This window comes from Myotis myotis, unplaced genomic scaffold, assembly GCF_014108235.1.
Source record: "Myotis myotis isolate mMyoMyo1 unplaced genomic scaffold, mMyoMyo1.p scaffold_m19_p_1, whole genome shotgun sequence".
Lineage (NCBI taxonomy): Eukaryota > Metazoa > Chordata > Mammalia > Chiroptera > Vespertilionidae > Myotis > Myotis myotis.
In genome coordinates, this window is record NW_023416313.1 from 81,736,902 (window position 1) to 81,758,316 (window position 21,415).

Below are 21,415 nucleotides of genomic sequence, written 5' to 3' on the forward strand. Positions count from 1 at the left end.
CTCTGTAAAAAATCAATAAAAAATATATTTAAAAAAAAATCAATTAGAGCAGGTGTACAGAAAATCAGGCAGCCAGTTAAAAAAAGGTGTGCATGCTTTTCTTATGTTTCTTTCTTCCCACAAAATGGTCAGAGGTGGGTGAGAAGGTTGTGTTTGGGAAGATACCCGAATTTTCAGCGCTCCCCCTGAAACCTTAGAGAAAATAGCCGACAGGCCCAAGAGCGAGGAGAGACTGAGGCACCTGCGACCTGGCCGCCTTCTCCTCAGCCCGCTCCACCTGGGATGCCGACAGCCAGAGGAGAGGCCCGGGGAACGCAGTCCCGGGATGAGGGGGCCGGGGGCTGTACTCTGACGGATCTCAGCGCTTCCCCAGGTCGCGGTGGGGGCCTGGGGAGGGCGGGGTGGGGCCGGGAAGCGTGGACGGGGCGGGGCGGTGTGCGCGGGGCGGGGGCTTGCTGCGTGCGCGCCCGCTCCAATCGCGGGCGACGGGGCGAAAGGAAGGGGTGCGCGCGCGCGCGCGGATAGGCCGGGAGGAGAGGGCGGGCTGGACGCCTCGTGCGGCCAATCGAGCCGCCGCATCTTCATGACGTAAGGCTCTCCCGGGCTGTGAGCGCCAGTCGGCGGGCCTGGCGACTGAGTGCGCGGGTGCGCGGGCGCGCGGGCGAACGGGGCGGGACTTCCGCCTAGTCCCGGAAGCGGGAGCTGTGTGTTCTCATGCGAACGGGAAGGAGCGTTGGGGCCCCGGAGTCGCGAGGTTGAGACATTTTTCTGGCCCGAAACGGGAAGGAGCTGCTGCCGCCCGCCGTCAGCCCGCCCCGCGCTGTCCCCCGCCGCTCGCCCGGGCCGGCCGCGCCCCTGCTCCCGCCCCTCCCTCACGGCCCGTCCGCGTGTGGCGCGGTCGCCGGGCACCGGGGCTGCGGCGGTCGGCGGCCGGGCGGCGGAGGCGCTGACAGGTGAGCGCGGCGGGCGGGCAGGTCAAGGCCCCCTCTTTCTCCCTCCGCTCTCTCCCCGGCGCCCGGCAGCCGCCTCGGACCCGCGCCGTGCCCGTCTGTCATAGGCCGCCATCTTCCCGGAGGACGCGGCCGGCTGGGCGGCGGGCAGGACCGGGCCGGAGAGGGTCGGGAGGCGGGCAGAGTGGCGGCGCCTTGCAGGGCCAGAGTACAGGCTGGGGTCGGAGTCTGGGCAGGGTCCAGGCAGGGCGGTGGTCTGGGTAGGGCCGGTTGCCCGGTAAGACAGTCGGGGTCCGGCAGGGTTTGGGGTCGGGCAGGGGCAGGGCCTGTGTCGCAGGTCAGGGTCCGGGCAGGCCCGGGGTAGCAGTCCGGGGTCCGGGCAGGGCTGGGATTCCGGCAGGAGCGTGGTCTGGAGTCCGGGCAGGACAGGGCAGGGTCTGGGCCCCACCGCGGGTCCGGTCCGCACTGCGACGGCCTCGCCCCGGCCTCCGCCCCGGAGGCCGGGGCCGTGGCCGGCCGGGCCGGGAGGGGGCAGGGTCATTCGGACCAGGAAGTTGGAATCCTGTTGCTCGCTGTGTGTTTGGGAAACTCCGGTTCTCTCGATAGGTTTGAGCAGAGGCAGACTGTGAAGGAATTAGAGAGAGAAAAAAATCAAATCTTTATATATCCGGTGTTCGAAACGGCCAGGAGACACGGTGGAGAAAGGGACAGGTCAGGAATCTCTTACTCACCTGCTTCTCCGTCTTGTCCAATCAGAAGGTAAACTTTGAAGAGTTAAGACTTCAGTGTAACTTTGTTTGGCAATTCTTTGTGCAGCTAATATTACTTTCCCTCCTCTTTATTTTTTTCTTTTGTGAGATGGTCTTTAATATGGGTGACATGAAACTTGAGGAAATTATCTGTAGGGTAGCTCTTAGGATTTCGAGAGCCCCTCCCGGCTGTACTGTAACTTATCCTAATCTTAAGTGAAAGTTTTTAAGTTTTGGATAACTGAAAGAATGGAAGTATTTTTCTTCACTGGGAAATTAGATTTTAAGTGTGAGGGTGTTTTAAAAAAGATAATGCCAACTTGAAGACGAATATTGTTAAGCCTATAGGTTATTTTCCTTTTTGAAAGTTTTTTTCTCTTTTGATATTTAGTTGGTCTCTTAAGTTGTATTAAGTATTTAAAAGACACTTGAAATAGGTGCTGAGTTATAGTTTCAAAGACCAAGGGGAGGGGTTGGGAAAGAGTGATGTTCACTTCTCTGGGGTGGTCAGGTAGTATGTGCAATGTGCAATTTCCATGCTTCCCCACCTGCCTGGCTCCCTCTAATTTACAGTCCCAGTAATTTACAGAAGTTGAAATGGTTATGGCTTTTCGACTTTCCTCTGTGTTTCATATACTGAAAGGCAGTTTTATAAGCAAGCTATAAAGAAATCGCTTGACCGAAGTTTGCTTGAGTTGCTTAAAAAGTGAAATAATTTCTGAAAGTCATCAGATTAGCAAGTTTATTATTATTCAACCATAAATTTGACTTGTGTACTTCCCTTTGAAATTTCTGTTTGGTTAGAAATAAGTTTCATCCTGTATTTTGAAAAGTTAATGTGAGATGCCTTATTTACATGAAATAATGGCATGGCTTCTTATTGATTAGAAATTACCCTCTCAGGACTTAACTTTTTTCATCTCTAAAGGGAATGGATGACAACATCAGCCTCATATGGCTGTTGTAACACATTGGTGTTGGCTGATTTTACTATATATTTTTTTAAAGCATGTATCAGCTTTTTTAAAATATATTTTTTATTGATTTCAGAGAGGAAGGGAGAGGGAGAGATAAAAACATCAATGATGAGAGAGAATCATTGATCAGCTGCCCCCTGCTCGCCCCCTCCTGGGGATGAGCCCTTGCAGGACTTGAACCTGGGACCCTTCAGTCCGCAGGCCAATGCTCTATCCACTGAGCCAAACCAGCTAGGGCTTTTTTTCTTTTTAATTATTGAGATTGTCATCAAGAAATTTGAAAATGGTGCTTACCTTATTACTATTTTCAATATCTTTTCTGTGATTGACAATTTTTATTAACAGATTTTTAAAAAAATTAATCACATGTATCTGGGCATAGAAATCAGGTTCTGAGGACAGAATGCGTATTTGGAGAAAGGAGTCATAGTCATACTATACTAGTATTTGAGTAGGAGCCAGAGAGAAAATAGGTGATAATGTGGGTACAAAAGTTTTTAACACTCATTTTAACATGTTTTGTAGAAGAGTAGCTGAACTTTGATTTTTTGTAATGTTCCTAGGGATTGAGTTTTTAAAAAATACTGAGATTTGGAGATTTTATTGAACTTAATATGATTTCCACAAATAAGCACATTTTGACAAATATATAGTTAAACTGTGGAAACAAATATTTTACTCAGTCATTTGTATTTTTTGAAGCAGTCTTCATATATCATAAAACAATTCTAAAATATTTAAGTGCAAGTTGGTGCTTTACAAGTTTTTGTAGTGATAGACCTGTGTGGTTGGTGTTGCTAACCAAGAAGTGGCTGAGAACCTCCTTATTTCTGTGTCATGCTGGAGTTCATGCTTTTTGATGATAACTAGGACTATAATCTAGGTATAATTTACTAACGTGTGTTGTCTTTATGATGCTTCCGTAAGATTGCAAAAAGCTGTATAGATATGTTAGTTTAAATCCATTTGCTGCTGTTCTAATGTTAAAGGCACAAGTTTTAAATATGCTTTCATTAACACATGCTTGTACTCTTGCAGAGTTCTCATGCTTAAGGACTTTTTCAGATTGGTAAATCAAGCAAATCTCAGAGTATATTCTTGTAATTCTTTCTGTAAGACTATTTACTCAACCCTTTACTTATGGAGAAAAGAAAACAGTGATGTTGTGTTTATGGAAATACATTGTTAAAAAACAGACACTGCTGCAGGAATTTTTTTGTTTATGCTCTTTTGTAAAACTTTATTCCTGTAAAGAGTTCTCCTTTTTCTGTGAAAGCTAATTTTAGAGTACACAGTGAATGAGGCACTGCCTTCTAAAAGGTTTAAACTCAACAGATAAGATGTTAGTTTAGTTTAGTTCATTTTAAACTTTTGCTCTTAATTGTTGTATTGGCTGATGATTTTGGAACTACTCTACTTCTGGAATTATCATGATTAGAAAGTGAATTTCTTTATTGGCATATGGAATTGTAAGGTAGAAGCCATTAGGTTCTCTTATTAGAAGAAGGAAGATAATTCCTAGTGTTCTAACAATTTATTCTTTTGAGTATGAATGTCTTCCTTAGAAACAGGAAGCCATTTACTTAGCTTATGTTTCCTTTCCCCCTCACTCAAGCTCCATACTTTTTATCCCTTTAATGTCTTTATAAACACTGTCTTTTCACAATTTTTATGGTGAAGTTGTCATGACTTCTGTTTAATCATGAAGGGCTACAGGTGAATGATGCCACCACTTTTGTGCCTCTGTCAGGGTCCGTGAGGTCCAAAAGGTTGGCGACCGCTGGGTTAGAGTGTCATCCTGACATGCCAGGATTGCGGGTTCTATCACTGATCAGGGCACATACAAGAAGCAACCAATGAATGCACAATTAAGTGGAACAACAAATCAATCTTTCTCTTTTTCTTTCTCCCCCTCTCTCTCTAAAACCAATCAATCAATCAAATAAAAGAGGTGTATCCTGATTATTAGGACCTTTAAAAAAACTCCTTAGTGACTGTCTCCTGCCTAAATAAAAAGTGCTGCCCTAACTGGTTTGGCTCAGTGGATAAAGCGTCAGCCTCAGGACTGAAGGGTCCCAGGTTTGATTCTGGTCAAGGGCACATGCGGGGTCCATCCCCGGTAGGGGGCGTGCAGGAGGCAGCCAGTCAATGATTCTCTCTCATCATTGATGTTTCTATCTCTCCCTCTCCCTTCCTCTCTGAAGTCAATAAAAAAATATATTTTTAAAAAACAAAAACAAAATTCAGCCCGGCCAGTGTGGCTCAGTGGTTGAGCATTGCCCCATGAATCAGGAGGTCAGAGCTCAATTACCAGTTAGGGCACATGCTGGGGATACTGCCTCTATCCCCAGTAGGGAGTGTGCAGGAGGCAGCTGATCATGATTCTCTATCATAATTGATATTTCTATCTCTCTTCCCCCTCTCCCTTCCTCTCTGAAATCAATACAATATATTAACAAAAAAAACCCCATAAAAAAAAGAAATGCCCAGACCCCTGAGCATAGCAGAACTGGCCCCATGGGGCCTTTCTTCTCTGCCTTCTCCTTGCTGACAGGGCCACCTGTGGTCAGCCTGCACTGACCATTGCCTCCCCCTCCCACCAAACCCCTAAACCATGCTGTTGTCTTTGCTCTTAGTAGTTTCTTTGCCTGAAGTTGAATGTCTTCCTTTAACCTATCCTTATAAAGTTACTTTAGGAGGCCTTCAGGAATCCCTGCCTTCATTTCTAAAGTGGTGCTGAGTGCTTTCCCATTTTCATAGTACCCTAGGCATGACACCTAATTAACTAATGGAAGTTCTTCATGGGACAGATTATGTTTGTAATCTCTTTGCTCAGCCCAGGGCCAGGTACAGTATAGATGTTTAGTAAACTTTGTTCAACTAGAGGGATAAAGGCATACCTAAAAGACCTCCCTCCTCAATTTTAGAGAAATAAACAAGCATGGAGTTCTTCACTAGAAAAGGGTACAATAGAAAGTGCATATAAATTATATTTATAGTCCTGGCTGGTGTTGCTCAGCGGTTAGAATGACAGCCTTCTCATGAAGAGTCTCTAGTTTGATTCCTGGTGTATCTGGGTTGCAGGTTCCATCCCCGGCCTGGTGGGGCATGGTATGGGAAGGAATCAATCTATGTCTCTCTCACATGGCTGTTTCTCTCCCCCTGCTCCCCTCTACACTCTCTAAAAATTGATGGAAAAAGTATCCTCAAATGATAATTAACAAAAATTTAAAAAATTATATTTATAAAATGTTAACTGCCACTTTAATAACAAATATTTTTACCTTTATTTTGCTTTAAGATTAAAAGACATTTTATTAACCCAAAACAAAGCAATTACAATAGTGAAAATATATTTTTACTGATTTTTAGAGAGGAAGGGAGAGGGAGAGAGAGAGAGAGCGAGAAACATCAGTGATGAGAGAGAATCATTGATAGGCTGCCTCCTGCATGCCCCCCACTGGGGATCAAGCACACAGCCTGGGCATGTGCCCTGAGGAGGAATCGAACTGTGACCTTCTGGTTCATAGGTCACTGAGCTTAGCTGGCGGGGCTTGAGCAGATGTTTTTGATCAATCACACTAGCAATACAGTGATGAATGGTACCAGAACTTTGTTCTAAGGCTGTGGTCAAGAAGAAATTAGGAGAGTGAATTGTTTTATTTAAAAGACTGGTATTTGCATTCTCAAAGCTTCCTTACATGAAACTTCTTGATCACTCTCAACTCCACACTTCCTTGAGCATCTCTGTTTGGACAGGTGCATTTATTATAGAATACCTGGTGGCAGGCACCCCTCATCTCCCTTCCTTGCTTTATTTTTCTGTTGTAGCACTTGCTGCATTATAATATCCTATATAATTTCCATATTTTTATGTATGATCTGCCTTCTCATACTTGAATGTAAACTTTATGAGATTGAGGGTTTCTGCCTGTTTTTTTTTTTATTGATATGATCCCAGATCTTAGAATAGTACACAGTATAAATGAAATAATTTATGAATAAATCTCAGGGTTATAAATATGAACAAAAGGAATATATTGCCCTCCTTTTGGGAACTTGCTGTCCACTGAAGCAGGCAGGCAAATAATCAGATATTCGAGTAGGCAGTGCTGAGATCATCCAGTAGATCTTAAGGGATCTGTAGGCCTCCTTCCCTACGGAAGGGTTGAGTGGGGGAAGAGGGCTTTCTAGGCAAAAAGGATAACTGTGCAAAAACTCTAATCTGAGGAGGGGCAGAGTGATTTGAAGGAACTAATTTGAATGAGACTGAGACTGGGAGAGGTAGCAGCTACATCCTATGGGTCTGGAAGGTCCCAGCAGAGATGAGAATTTGTTCTGTATTCCAAAAACAGTCGGAGGGTTTCAAAACCAGAATTGCCTTTTTAAAGTGATCATTCTGCTTTGTGGAGAGTAGCATGGAGGGAGAGGAGTGGGCACACACAGATGGGTATTACTTGGCCCCAACGTGGAGAGCCAGCCCTCTTGTTTCAACTGTGTTTATCACGGTAGAAAAGGCTTTAATTGAAGAATAGCTTGCTCAGAACCCTTTTCATTTGTATTACACATAATAATGTATGTTTAAAAAAAATGCTTTAAAATTATGCCTTAAATTTGCTAGCATTTGTTAGTTTCTTAAAGTATATTTGTTGTTTCAGCTTTTATTAAGGCAGACTAATTAACAAGATTTCCTTTTTTAGAAATATCTTTGAAAAACGAGAACATTCTGTTTTCAGGATTCAAAAACCTTTGTTTTGTCAAAGCTCAAGATACTGGGATAAAAACATAGTGACCAATTTGATTAAGATTTATAAGTTGCATCTTTCTCTGAACATGTTAAACATTCCTTCTTCAGATGTTTTTTTCTGAAAATGTCAAGTCCTTTAAAGTCTGTTCTTTAAAGACTTTATATTTGTCCACTGGTGTGGCTCAGTGGTTGAGCATTGATCCATGAACAAGAGGTCAGTGGTTTGATTCCCAGTCAGGGCCCAGGTTGCGGACTCAATTCCGTGGCAAGTGGGCGTGCAGGAGGCAGCTGATCAATGTTGATGTTTCTTTCTCATTGATGTTTCTATCTCTTGTTCTAAAAATCAATAAAAACATTAAAAAAAAAGACTACTTTCTGAACATGATTTTTGCTTACATTATAGTATCTGTTTCATTGTTGAGATTTTATTATCTGTATAATTTCTGCCTTGCCATGTACACATGATTTCTACACAAACTATATATAGTACTGTAATCCATTGCTGCCTGGTTTATTACAATTTAGCATAGTTAGAGAATACCAGGAATCTTTAAAAGTAGAATTGAAATCCCTGTGGAAAGTTACCTTTTAAAAATATAGACATTTGAAAGTCAAAGCATTTTGTGTTTTTAGCAGGTAAATAAAAACATTCAAATAATTGGTACTATATATTGGTTGTCATGTAGTGCAGAAGCGTAATTTGAAAACCTTTATGGCTGACACTTTCTCTGGAGGGTCAGTGTTCCTTTTTGATTAATATCTGAATCTTTAGTGGTACTTGTTATCAGACTAGAATCTGTTTCCAGTTTCCCTTCAGTGGGTCACTTGGAGTATAGGCCATTGTGCAAATGAGTAACTAATGAATCAGCAATGTTTGCTTCTTCACACCTTACATAGCTAGGGAGGGGATTGGCAATCAGTGAAGACCAAAGGACGAAATGAATAAGGCAGTTGACAGAAGTTGCTCTCTGTACCTGTGTTTTTTTACGGCTCCTCCTGCTTATTTTATGCCTTGGAAGGAGAAAATAGAGTCCCCAAGTAAAACTGCAGAGCATTCAGGCACATATCATTTAAGTGTCTGTGATTGGTGGAACTCCAGTCACAGAGTGAAATGCTTTCTGGCAGAGAGTGTTTTGAAGTACTAAATGACCATGAGTTTTTTAGTATTGAAGTCAAGCCCACAACACTGAGCATACTATGCCTTTCAAGTTCAGAATATTGAGAGTACTAGTATGTTTGTCATGTTAGAGGTTTTTAATCTGTAACTCATTGTAAGTTTTTATGAAACCATAATAATTACAATTCAAGATAAAAATCATAGATCAGATGCTTTCCCAAAGTCATTATTTTGCCACAAATTGTATTACTAGATAATTTTATGAGTGGGCAAATAAAAGGTAGATTATTAACTTCCAGTGTACAGTTTGCTCTGTGGAGGTTATTGATAATTTGTAAAGAATATGCTTACTAAATGTTTAATAATAGCTAGCAATACATTTAATCAGCCTTAATCCAGTAGCATGGAGTATTTTGTTTTTATCAGTGCCATTGTCATCTGTCTAGACCAGTGATGGTGAACCTTTTGAGCTCGGCGTGTCAGCATTTTGAAAAACCCTAACTTAACTCTGGTGCCGTGTCACATATAGAAATTTTTTGATATTTGCAACCATAGTAAAACAAAGACTTATATTTTTGATATTTATTTTATATATTTAAATGCCATTTAACAAAGAAAAATCAACCAAAAAAATGAGTTCGCGTGTCACCTCTGACATGTGTGTCATAGGTTCGCCATCAGTGGTCTAGACTCTAGAATAATAGAATTGAGAGGGAAACTTTTCATTCTTTTTGACTATTCAAGTAGTGTTTGGTGTGAATGAAACAACACTTTGAAGTAGGACAGTCATTTTCTGAGACTTTGAGTTTTGGTCTACATTATAACAGATTTGATAACTAGTTCCTGAAAATGGCCAGAAAATAGTGTAATACTGCAGTTGCAGTCTTAGGATTTTAGAGCTCTAAAGACTCAGAAACTGAAGCTAATAGAGGTAAAATTAATTAGAAAAATGTGTTAGTTACTTGGTGGCAGAGTGAAGACTATAACATTGGTGTCTTCTCAGTACAGTTTTCCATCGCACTATAGTTATGGAACTCACATAAGGTACTTATCCAGGTATAGTCTTACAATTTTTATTTTTAAATTCTCCCTGAGGACATGTTTTTACAGATTTTAGAGGGGTGCGGAGAAAGGGAGAAAGAAACTCGATGTATGAGAGAAACCTCAATCGGCTGCCTCCTGTACACACCCCCACCAGGGATTGAACCTGCAACCTCGGTATGTCTCCTACCAGGAATGGGGATGACATTCCAACCAACTGAGTCACACCAGGCAAGGCTAGGTAATCTTTTTTTTCTTTTTAAATTGTTATCGTTGAAAGTATTACAAATGTTCCTCTTCTTCCCTTCCCTCCATTGCCCTCCTCCGTCCGGGTCTGCCCCATTTTAGGCCTTCACCACCCTACTGTCTGTGTCCATAGGTAATGCATATCCTAGATCAGGGGTGGGCAACCTTTTTGTGAGTGCGTGCCAAAACCAGAAAAATCTCTGACTCAAAATTCTTCTGCGTGCCAACCCTAATTTTTTGAGAACACGTTACGCCTACTTGATATCTCTTAAGATGTATGTATGTGAAGAACCTTGAAGAAATAATAAAATTCATTTGAGTGACAAAAACACAGTATATGATGATGAAAAATACATTTATTTTTTAATGTATACATGTACACTGATAGTCCAACAGAAAACTTTATGAATCCGTTTGATATTATCAGTGGGACTTTTGCTGCTGCATCACTGATGACAGAGATTTTTACATCAGGTTTATATTTCGTGACCTTCAGAGATATGCACGAGCTACTACTTTCATCCATCAGGCTACTCCTATAATGAGACTTAACAAAATTCATCACTGAGAACAAAGATTCACAAGTGTATGTGGATGAAACCAAAATACTGGTCAGATCTAGGAAGGCAGGAAGAGTTAAGGCAGAGGCATAGAAATTGCTCTTCCCCTCTCTCGTCAATCCATGTCTATGGTCTTTAAGATAACTTGTTATGTAAAATTATTTATTTATCTAAGATGCACCTACACTGAATTTATCTGAAAAATAAAAAAGTCGATATTAAAAAAAAAATTGTAAATGGAAGATTATAAGAGGGTTTCACGTGCCAGCAAAAGTTACTGGTGTGCCATGTTTGGCATGTGTGCCAGGGGTTGCCCACCCCTGTCCTATATAATAAAAGCCTAACATGCTAAGTATCTGACTGACCAGTTGCTATGACGCACACTGACCACTAGGGGGCAGAGGCTCTGACCAGTAGGTTAGCTTGTTGCTGGGGTCCGGCCAGTTGGGACTGGTGGAGACTAGCCAGACATGCCCTGGAGCCCTCCTGTGGTCCCTCCCTGGCCCCCATTGTGCACCAGTGGGGTCCCTCGTGCTGGCCTACACCCTCTTACAATCTGGGACCCCTCAGGGGAGTTGGAAAGCTGGTTTCGGCCCAATCCCCACAGGCCAGGGGGAGGGACCCCACCGGTGCATGAATCTGTGCACCAGGCCTCTAGTACTAGTATACATATAAGATCTTCAGTTAATCTCCCGCCCGCCCTTCCTTCTGAGATTCACCAGTTTGTTCCATGTTTCCATGCCTCTGATTCTATTTTATTCATCATTTTATTTTGTTCATTAGATTTCTTGTTTATTTTGATTTTTAGAGTCAGTCGTTGATAGATAGTATTTATTGCCATTTTATTCATATTTTTGATCTTCTTCCTCTTAAAGAATACTCTGCAACATTTCATGTAATACTGGTTTGGTGGTGATGAACTACTTTAGCTTTTTCTTGTCTGAAGCTCTTTATCTGACCTTCAACTCTAAATGATAGCTTTGCTGGGTAGAGTAATCTTGGTTATAGGTCCTTGCTATTCATTACTTTGAACATTTCTTGCCACTCACTTCTGTCTGCAAAGTTTCTGTTGAGAAATCAGCTGACAGTCCTATGGGCACTCCTTTGTAGGTAATTACCTGCTTTTCTCTTGCTGCTTTCAAGATTCTCTCTTTGTCTTTAACCCTTGACATTTTAATTATGATGTGTCTTGGTATGGGCCTCTTTGGGTTCCTCTTGTTTGGGACTCTTTGCACTTCCTGGACTTGAAAATCTATTTCTTTCACCAGGTAAGGGAAGTTTTCTGTCATTTTCTTCAAATAGGTTTTCAATATCTTGCTCTCTTCTTCTTCTGGCACCCCCATAATTGAATGTTGGTATGCTTGAAGTTTTCCCAGAGGCTCCTTACACTGTCTTTATATTTTTGGATTCTTTTTCTTTTTGTTCATCTGATTGGGTGTTTTTTGCTTCCTCATTTTCCAAATCATTGATTTGATTCTCGGAATCCTTACTTTGTTTAATCCCTGTAAATTATTTTTTACTTCATTTAGTGTATGCTTAATTTCTGACTGGTCCTTTCTCATGTCTTTGAAATTCTCATAAGATCCTTGAAAGTCTCACGAAGTCCCTTGAAGCTCTCATTAAGATCCTTGAGCAGTCTTATAACCATTGTTTTGAACTCTGTATCCAGTAGTTTCCTTGCTTTCATTTCTTTCATTTGTGCCCTATTTCTTTGTCTCTGTATTTTGGCTGCTTCCCTGTGTTTGTTTTTATGTATTAGGTAGAGCTGCTATGTCTCCTGGAATTAGTAAGAGTGGCCTTGTGTAGTAGGTGTCCTGTAGGGCCCAGTGGCTCAGCCTCCCTTGTCACCTGAGCTGGGCACTCTAGGTGCACCCCTGTGGGCTGTGTGCATAGTCTTGTAGTTGAGCCTTGATTTCTTTTGGCATCACTGGGAGGAATTGAACTCCAGGCCAATTGGCTCTGAGAACAAGCTGCGATTACAGTGGGAGAAGTGCTGTGTAGGAAACATCCCTGTGGAGCAGGACTTGCTTCAGTGGGGCTTTGGTGCTCACTCTGCCCCTTGAGTGTTTTGCTTGTGGATGTGTAGAGTTGTAATCTGGTGTGGTCTGAAGCTGTTCACTGGGTGCACTGGCTCTGGGGCCTGCCAGGAGGTGCAAAATCAGCCACTGCCTGGGGCCACCTGGCAGGAGCTATAGAGAGATCTGCAGATGGCTGCTACTTGTATTGGGTTTAGAAGTGCCAAGGCGAGGTCCAGCTCTGAAGTAAGTCAGGCTGATGCTAGTGCTGGGTCTTGGGACTTTTATTGATAGGTATGGGGCATGCTGACACCAGCTGCTGCTTGTTTGAGCGATTTTAGGAAAGTCTGAAGCCTGAGCCAGGAGAGGCCATTCATATGGAAAAGCTGCTGCAAACAGCTTGGGTGGGGCTGAAAATTGGTTGTGGCAGGGTCTCAGGGAATCACCAGGGCAGAGAGAACAGTGTGGGCCACACTGATGGAGACTCAGATATGGCTGCCAATCAACTCTGTAACAGGGGAAGGGGAGGTCCCAGCGCAGGAACAATGACACCTGGGAGCAGTCCCTTCTGGGAGGAAGAAGCCCTGGAGTTCCTGCCCCAGTGCATACAATATAGTCCCTGGATTCCCCAAAGCTGCTGCCTGGCGCTTGGAGCTCAGAGGTAGTGGAACCATGTAAGTTCATGCACCAGCTCTTTAAAAGGAACTGTCTGGGTCTACAGCAGCCTCCATGACCATCAGCCACAATCTCCACTGGTTTTTACAGCCTGAAGTTACCAGGACTTATCTTCCCAGCTCTGGGACCCCTTACTTCTCATGGGAGGTCTCTGCAGCCAAAATAGCCCTTCCAATTGGAAAAAAACGCCACATGTGGGTGTCAGACTAGGCCCTTCTGGGCCTCCACCCTTCCTACCAGCCTCGGTGTACTTTCTTCTTTACTTCTCTAGTTGTAGGACTTCCATTCAGCCAGCTTTAAGGCCATTCTGAATGATGATTGTTATGTATTTTAGTTGTAATTTTAATGTGGTTGTGGGTGGTGGCAAATACCAGTGTTTATGTTGCCATCTTGGTTCTCTAGGTATAGTCTTAACAGTGGTATTTCGGAAGAAAAATTGAAATTGGTTAAAGTGTTAATTCTATATATGCTATTGATTTTAGGTTGGCATTTTTTTAAAGCAAATTCTTAAAGCACCTATTAAACTGTGCTTTTTAAAACATTGAAATAAAGTATATATTCCAGGAAAATTAAGAGTTTCTATCTCATTTAAGATAATTTAATTTTTAGCGCTAATCTATTTATAAAGGTGCTAACAGGTCTTCCAGTTTGTCTCATATTCAGACTGCAGTTTACATGTTTTCTTTGGGAAATAGTTTTAGAGAAATTAAATTCAGTGGTTTCCTTCCTGAAGCATTCAGACAGTTGTAAACCTTCATGTCCACACTGTTGGTGCAGAACTCTGTGTTCAGGCCTTGACAGTGTTAGAACTCCATCCATACTCTTTGCCTTTCTGTAAAGAGAGAAGTGACTTGTGAGCACCGTGACACCTCTTTTGTCTTTTGTTTATCATCTTCAACAACTGTTGGTACTCAATACCTGCTAATTTCAGATTTAACGGCCTGCAGCTCTACTACAGAATTGAGGAATGAATGCAGATTGCTATAGTTCCCACCCAAACAGTATATTTGGCATATAATTCAGAGAACTCAAAGCCCTTGCTTTCCTTTTTTGTTTTTCTTCAGAACACCTGTTTTGCTGTATGGGAAACTGAGACCTGGAAACAGTTCGCAGAATGAGGGAAGAGCAGAATATGGGATCTGTCTAGCTTCTTGCTTCCAAGACTACTGCAGATTGCATCATTGGAAAAGCGTAGGTGTCCTGTGTAGCACCCACCTTGGGTCCAAGTAACATGATAGAGGTGAGGACTAGCCACACAGCATAGTTAAAGGTCAGATATGTTGGCTTTGACTAGAAAGTTTTAATAGTTTTTATAATGATGATTGTTGAGGTTGGGGTATCCCACACCATAAGGCCAAACAGTAGTTTAACATTATTGGAGCTGATTCTGGTAGTTTGCTTTGAACTTCTATGGTGATGTTATTAGGTCCATTGTCTATTGAACTATAATCCTAATTGGTATAGGAATTGTGATCCAGTTATTTATAAAGTGGAGATGTATTATGCCTTTGGAATATCAAACAGATTTTCTAAATTTGTATATATTTTTGAATTTATTACTTCAGAACTTAAATTCTTTTTTAAAAATAGTATCACTTTTGAAAGCAACATCTTCTGTTAGTGGTTCTCAACCTCTGGCCCTTTAAGTATACAGTTCCTCATGTTGTGACCCAACCATAAAATTATTTTCATTGCTACTTCATAACTGTAATGTTGCTACTGTTATGAATCATAATGTAAATATCTGATATGCAGGATGGTCTTAGGCCACCCCTGTTAAAGGGTCGTTCGGCCGTCAAAGGGGTCATGACCCACAGGTTGAGAACCACTGTGTTAGAGGGTGTTTGTGTATTTTAATATTAACTCTTTTGCACTGTCACCTTAGAAAAATGAAGGGCATGTTCAATTGTCCCTTCTAATATTTGAAAATTGGTATTGGATTCTGTGCTTAGATGCAATGATTTCCTGAGCACAGTGTGGTATTTCATAGCTGCCCTGGTCTGGCCTCTCGCTCTTTAGTAATAGTAATGACTGAATTTTTTTTTTTAGAGTACATGTTCTGTGCTGTGCTTCCCCTAAAAATACAGTAGGTAAAATGGGAGTGCCCAGGGTCACCACTTGGAGAGTGGGGAGTTTGGGTTAACTTTCTCCTCAGACTCTGCCTGTTATTCATAGACTAGAGGTCTGTTTCATGAAATGCATGCACGGGTAGGGTCCCTAGGCCTGACTGGTGATCAGGGCTGATCTGTGGGGCGACCAGTGGGGTGATCAGGGGGGGCCCCTGCTGGAACCCACCTTGGCAGGCCTGTGGGCTGGGGGCAGCTCCTGCTTTAAGCATCTGCCCCCTGGTGGTCAGTGGGCGTTATAGCGACTGGTCGTTCAGCAGTTTGGTCGATTTGCATATTAGGCTTTTATTATATAGGATAGGGGAGGGGGAGAGTGTCCTTGGGCTTGTGAGTCTGTTTAACATTTCTAGTATGGGTCTGTTTTTCTAGTGAAAGGGTTTTATAGCTTGCAGCAGATTTCAAAAGGATCTTTGACCTCTCCCTTCAATACAAATAACAGTTTTCATGTGTTTGCCACATAGGAACTTCAGTGATTTGTTATTTTGATAATTAAATGTAGTTCTTTACTATTCCCCTACTTTGTATTTAACTGTTCTGTATGTTTAGATCCCAAGTGCACACTTAAATATATGCACACATGTATACATATACAAAATCTAGAGAATATCTAAAATAAGATGAAAATGAACTCAAAGTAATTTTAATTTTACCCTAACCTAAAAATACTGCCCTCCCCAGTGTTACATCATTTGGAATATGTAGCAGGAGAGGCTTTCACATGTATTCATCTCATTTTCTGAGCTTTATAATTTAAATACTAGGAATCTTTTCCGACATGTTTATTGCACAAAAGACCAAGTTACTAAACATGTATTTCCTGAGATTCTGTTCTGTTAAGTAGTATGTGTCAGGAATATAGCGGTAAAGAAGATAGACATACTGGAGCAACAGGACTCATTTGACATACTGTGTCACTAGGTATATATAAAGGGTTTTGGACTCAGGTTCTGTGGGAAAGATTGGGAGTGACATCTCAGCTGGCCTTGCTTGTTGAAAATGTAAGCTGAGAGGTGGGAGGGAAGATATGAGTTTAGTTGAGAGGAAGAGGTTAGAAATATATTTGCAGGTTTTTGGTTTGGTCACCTGGGTAGATGATACGCTGTCTTTCCTTGAGATTGAGGGATCGATTGTCAGTTTTTGCTTGTTTATTTGTTTTAAATGGGAAGGAGGGAAGACTTTGAGGACTCTGTAGGTCAAAAAAATATCCACCAGAAATTTGCTTATTTACACTGAAATTCAGCATATGGTATTAACTGCAGCCATAAAAAGCCAAGAGTAGAAGAGCAGAACTGGGGCACAGTGAGGCGGGTAGACTCACTCTTCTGATGAGTGTATTTATCTAATGGCAGTGAAGTGCTGGGGTTGGTGGCCTATCTTTGCTTTGTCTCTTTTTCTCTTTCTACCAAATTGAGTTGTGCTTAGAAAAGCCAATTTTCTTTTCCCTAAACTTGATCAGGGCTGTTGTACTCATTAGCACAATTACACGATTTAACTAATATAAACTGGTAAAAGTAATACAAAAGCAGTTACTTAGGAAAAGTTATCTGACAACTTTGGAGTATCTTGATAACAAGAAACTAAGAAAACTGCTATTAAATGAGGTATATAAGACGACTATGAAAAATCGGGGGATGGGGAAGGCAGAGGCCATGTGCAGGAGGAAAGATGGGAGATAATCGGGTTGCATTGAAACATTGTAAAAGAGGCCTCAGAAAGTGCAACCGGTGGCAAAGCCTATCCACACAGCAGAGTGAATCAGTGGTCACAAATTGCAGTAGAACAAATTTTAGGCCACCTCTCCAAGATGGGAAAAATATTTAAATACACTGTGACCTTTATTATGCAGAAGAATAAATTGGGATTATACCCATCAAGTTCTTGCTTCTGGGACAACCCTGCTAATGGGGAATAATACCACGTACTGCATCAGCAGTGCCTGTGGTCTAGCTATGTGATCTCCTTGTCCAGCTTATCATCTTTCTCCTTTTGTCTCAACATTTCTCTTCCACCTTCTAGCCACCAGTTGTGAATTCAGTGAACACCTTTCTCATCATCTTTGTGTCTCAAACATATAGAAAAAAATACAAATGATTACACTGTTCTAGGAATTGTATACACTCAGAGGAATTAGTTGGTCAGAGCCTGTGTTGCCACTAGTCTTAACTCTGAATATTTCTTTTCAAAGGTGTTAAAAACTCAAATCTGCTGGTATGAAACTTTACTCTCTGAAATGATTCAAATACACTTATTTTCCATATTTTGTACTTTTGTTAGAATAATAAATTATTCCAATTAAAAAAACGGGAATAATCATTTTAGAAACATTGTGCCATTCATATTATTTGTTGAGTATCAAAGAACAAAGTGTAAATCTTTGTGAAAAAGAGGTAAGAACTCATAATAATAGACTGACTCGATTTAAGAAAAAGACACAAGAGAAGGAGCACATACAGTTAAAGTGGGTAAGGATTCGTGTGTCAGTTTGTAGAATTGCCTATTGTTTGCAGTAACTTCCAATCAGGCAGGGCAAAGGAGGAGCATGAAGATAGGAAGAGGTGAGAAAGGAGGAGGACAAAAGCAGGCAGGGAAGAGTAAACATCACCCAAGGCCCAGACCCCGAGTTGGAGGAAGAAGATGGTACTTGTAGAGGCCCACCCACCCCATAAATATAGCAGCAAGGAGGCCATTGGCCCCCTTCAAAGGAACTGCATTGTCCTTCTGTGTTCCTGCTTCCCACACCTCCATTCTCCCTACCCTGTGGCTCTGTCTTTGGAGACAGCAGAGGCTGGGGCATGTTTAAACAGTGAGGTTGATGATACCAGACAAGAGGAAGGAATGGGATCCATACCACAGATGAAGGACCAGTACTCCTTCAGTTAACAGCTGGTGGTTTTTTTCCCCTCTCCAAACCTTCTTTGACATAGAAACTCCTGAGGAATAATTTTTCATAAAATCTTTTCAAGTTGTCTTATGTGTCTAGGCCAGCCGTGGGCAAACTATGGCCCGTGGGCCGGATCCGGCCCGCTCGGCTGTTCTATCTGGCCCACGGAGCCGAATGAGCGGAGGGTTCTCTTGCTCTCCCCTCCGCTCCTTCACCAGCAGCAGTGTTAACATGGCAACGTCGGGAAACACGGCCGCAGCTCCTTCTTCTGAGTCCAGTTTAAGAACCCATTGTGGCCCTCGAGTCAAAAAGTTTGCCCATCCCTGGTCTAGGCTGTATTTAGGTCTCTTGCCTTGACCTCTGAGGTCTGATTTTCCAGAGCTGTATGGGATTATAATTGTTATGGAATGCTTCCCTTTCTTTCTCCAAAGTGCTAAGAAATATGTATCTGTTGGAATACTAAATTAAAGAAAGGAATGATGTACATTCATATAGATCTTGAAATGAGGCATATTTTAATTATCACTTATAAAGCTGTCACCCGAGGATATGCTTATTGATTTTAAAAATGTATTTTTTTATTGATTTCAGAGAAGAAGGGAGAGGGAGATAGAAACATCAGTGATGAGAGAGAATCATTGATCGGCTGCCTCCTGCATGCCCCCAACCGGGGATCGAGCCAGCAACCTGGGCATGTGCCCTTGACTGGAATTGAACCGGGACTCTTCAGTTTGCAGGCTGACACTCTATCCACTGAGCCTAACCAGATAGGGCTATTTATTGATTTTTGAGAGAGAGAGAGAGAAAGAGAGACATTAATGTGAGAGAGAAACATTGATTGGTTGTCTCCCATAAATGCCCTGACTGGGGATCAAACCGACAATGGAGGTATGTACCCTGAACAGGAATAGAACCTGCAAACTTTTGGTGTATGGGGTGACACTCCAGTTAACTGAGTCACCTGGCCTTGGCATCAGTGGCTTTGAATTTTTAAGGAAGGTGGTTTGCTTATTGATTAACAAGACCTTACAAGCCCTGTAGAGCTTTGGTTAGGACATGAGGAAGACAGGTTGCACATCTCACAACCATCTGTTGCATCAAACAGCCATTTATTTACTCTGCAGACCCTTCACAATTTCTTCATGACTTGCTGAATTTCATTGTCCTTCATTTGGAGAAACATTACACATTTGAGATGTTCTTGCTGTTTGGTTAATACAGATCAGAAGTACCTTTTCCCCCACAGCAAAGTTGTTGTTTTTTTAATGTTTTCTTTTTAATCCTCACTTGAGTGTATTTTTTCCATTGGTTTCTAGAGAGAATGGAAGGGAGGGAAGAGGAGAGAGAGAAACATCGATGTGACAGAGACACATCGATTGGTTGCCTCCCAAGTTACCCACACGTGCCTCAACCAGGGCTGGGAAACCTGCAACTGAGGTACGTGCCCTTGACCAGGAATCGAGCCCACGATCCTTTGGTCTGCAGGTTGACCCTAACCACTGAGAAAACTGGCCAGGGCCAGTTTAAAAATAAAGTTTTTAATATATGTGAAAACTTGGATGTACGTTAAGAAATTGGTTTGTTACAAGTTGAAGTGAAAATATTCTATCAGTGTCAGGTGGGCTCAGTTTTTTTGTCCTTTTTTTTTTTTTAATTAAATCTTTATTGTTCAGATTATTACATTTGTTCCTCTTTCCCCCCCCCCATAACTCCCCTCCTCCCAGTTCCCGCCCCACCCTCCGCCCTCACTCCCCACCCACTGTCCTCATCCATAGGTGCACGATTTTTGTCCAATCTCTTCCCGCATCTCCCACACCCCTTTCCCCCCCAAGAATAGTCAGTCCATTCCCTTTCTATGTCCCTGATTCTATTATAATCACCAGTTCATTCTGTTCATCAGATTATTTATTCACTAGATTCTTAGATTCACTTGTTGGTAGATGCATATTTGTTGTTCATAAGTTGTATCTTTACCTTTTTCTTCCTCTTCCTCTTCTTAAAGGATACCTTTCAGCATTTCATATAATCCTGGTTTGGTGGTGATGAACTCCTTTAGCTTTTCCTTATCTGTGAAGCTCTTTATCTGACCTTCAATTCTGAATGATAGCTTTGCTGGATAAAGTAATCTTGGTTGTAGGTTCTTGGCATTCATCACTTTGAATATTTCTTGCCACTCCCTCCTGGCCTGCAAAGTTTCTGTTGAGAAATCAGCTGACAGTCATATGGGTATTCCCTTGTAGGTAACTGAGTTTCTTTCTCTTGCTGTTTTTAAGATTCTCTCTTTATCTTTTGCTCTTGGCATTTTAATTATGATGTGTCTTGATGTGGTCCTCTTTGGATTCCTTTTGTTTGGGGTTCTCCGCACTTCTTGGACCTGTAAGTCCATTTCTTTCACCAGGTGGGGGACGTTTTCTGTCATTATTTCTTCAAATAGGTTTTCAATATCTTGGTCTCTCTCATCTTCTGGCACCCCTATAATTCTGATGTTGGTACACTTGAAGCTGTCCCAGAGGCTCCTTCCACTATCCTCGCATTTTTGGATTCTTTTTTCATTTTGCTTTTCCGGTTGGGTGTTTTTTGCTTCCTCGTATTTCAAATCATTGACTTGATTTCTTGTGCTCCTCTGGTCTGCTGTTGGGAGTCTGTATAATATTCGTTATTTCAGTCCGTGTATGCTTAATTTCTAGTTGGTTCCCCAATATAACATCGAGGGTCTCATTAGTTTTCTTGTAGATCTCATTAAGTTTATCGGCGGCTTCTAAACAGTTCTTGAGAGACCTTAAAAGTGTGGTTCTGAACTCTATATCTTCCATTGATAATTTTGTCCTGTTTCTTTGTCTCCGCATTTTGTTATGCTTTCTTGGTGCACCCCCTAGTGGTCTTTGTGCGCAGTCTTATAGTTAAACCTTGATTGTTGTAGCTAATTCCAGGGAGGGTTTGACCTCCAGGCCAAGTGGCTATGAGAATCAGCTGTGTCTGCAGTGAGAGAACTTCTGTCCTCTAGGGAGGTGCTAATCTAGCCTTTGCCTGAGGCTATCCGGCAAATGCCTCTGTGCAGGGCTTGGGCGGGGCGGGTCCCACAGGATCAACAGGGTGGGCCGGAGAGAGCAGTTATGGCGGCTCTCAGTCCTGTCCCCAGGGGCTCTGCCTCTCTGAGTCCCAGCACCCGCTGCAAAGCTCGGAGAGAAAGCTGCACTCGCTCTGACCGAAGCCAGACAGTCCCACTTCTCCCGTTTGAGTCTGGGTCCCTAAAGACTCGCCCAGAACTGGAGCTCAGAGTCTGCAACTCCCTCCCGATTGAAAACGCCAACCGCGCCCTCCGCCGCCAGCC

General features: G+C 42.3%; 1 protein-coding gene across 8 annotated transcripts in view; it reads left to right on the forward strand.

Annotated features, from left to right (window-relative positions):
• Positions 1 to 679: 679 nt before the first annotated feature.
• The window catches only part of LARP4B (La ribonucleoprotein 4B), a 108,766-nt gene continuing 88,030 nt past the window's right edge, over positions 680 to 21,415 (forward strand). The window contains exons 1-2 of one of the 8 annotated variants that reach the window (XM_036342638.1): positions 680 to 953; positions 14,142 to 14,317. In XM_036342638.1, coding sequence (XP_036198531.1) covers positions 14,309 to 14,317 — 9 coding nt within the window. In that variant the 5' untranslated portion in view covers positions 680 to 953; positions 14,142 to 14,308. Of the gene's footprint in view, positions 954 to 12,899; positions 13,077 to 14,141; positions 14,318 to 21,415 lie in introns of those variants that run through there. The other 7 variants (XM_036342688.1, XM_036342662.1, XM_036342734.1 and 4 more) reach the window with 7 other exon arrangements.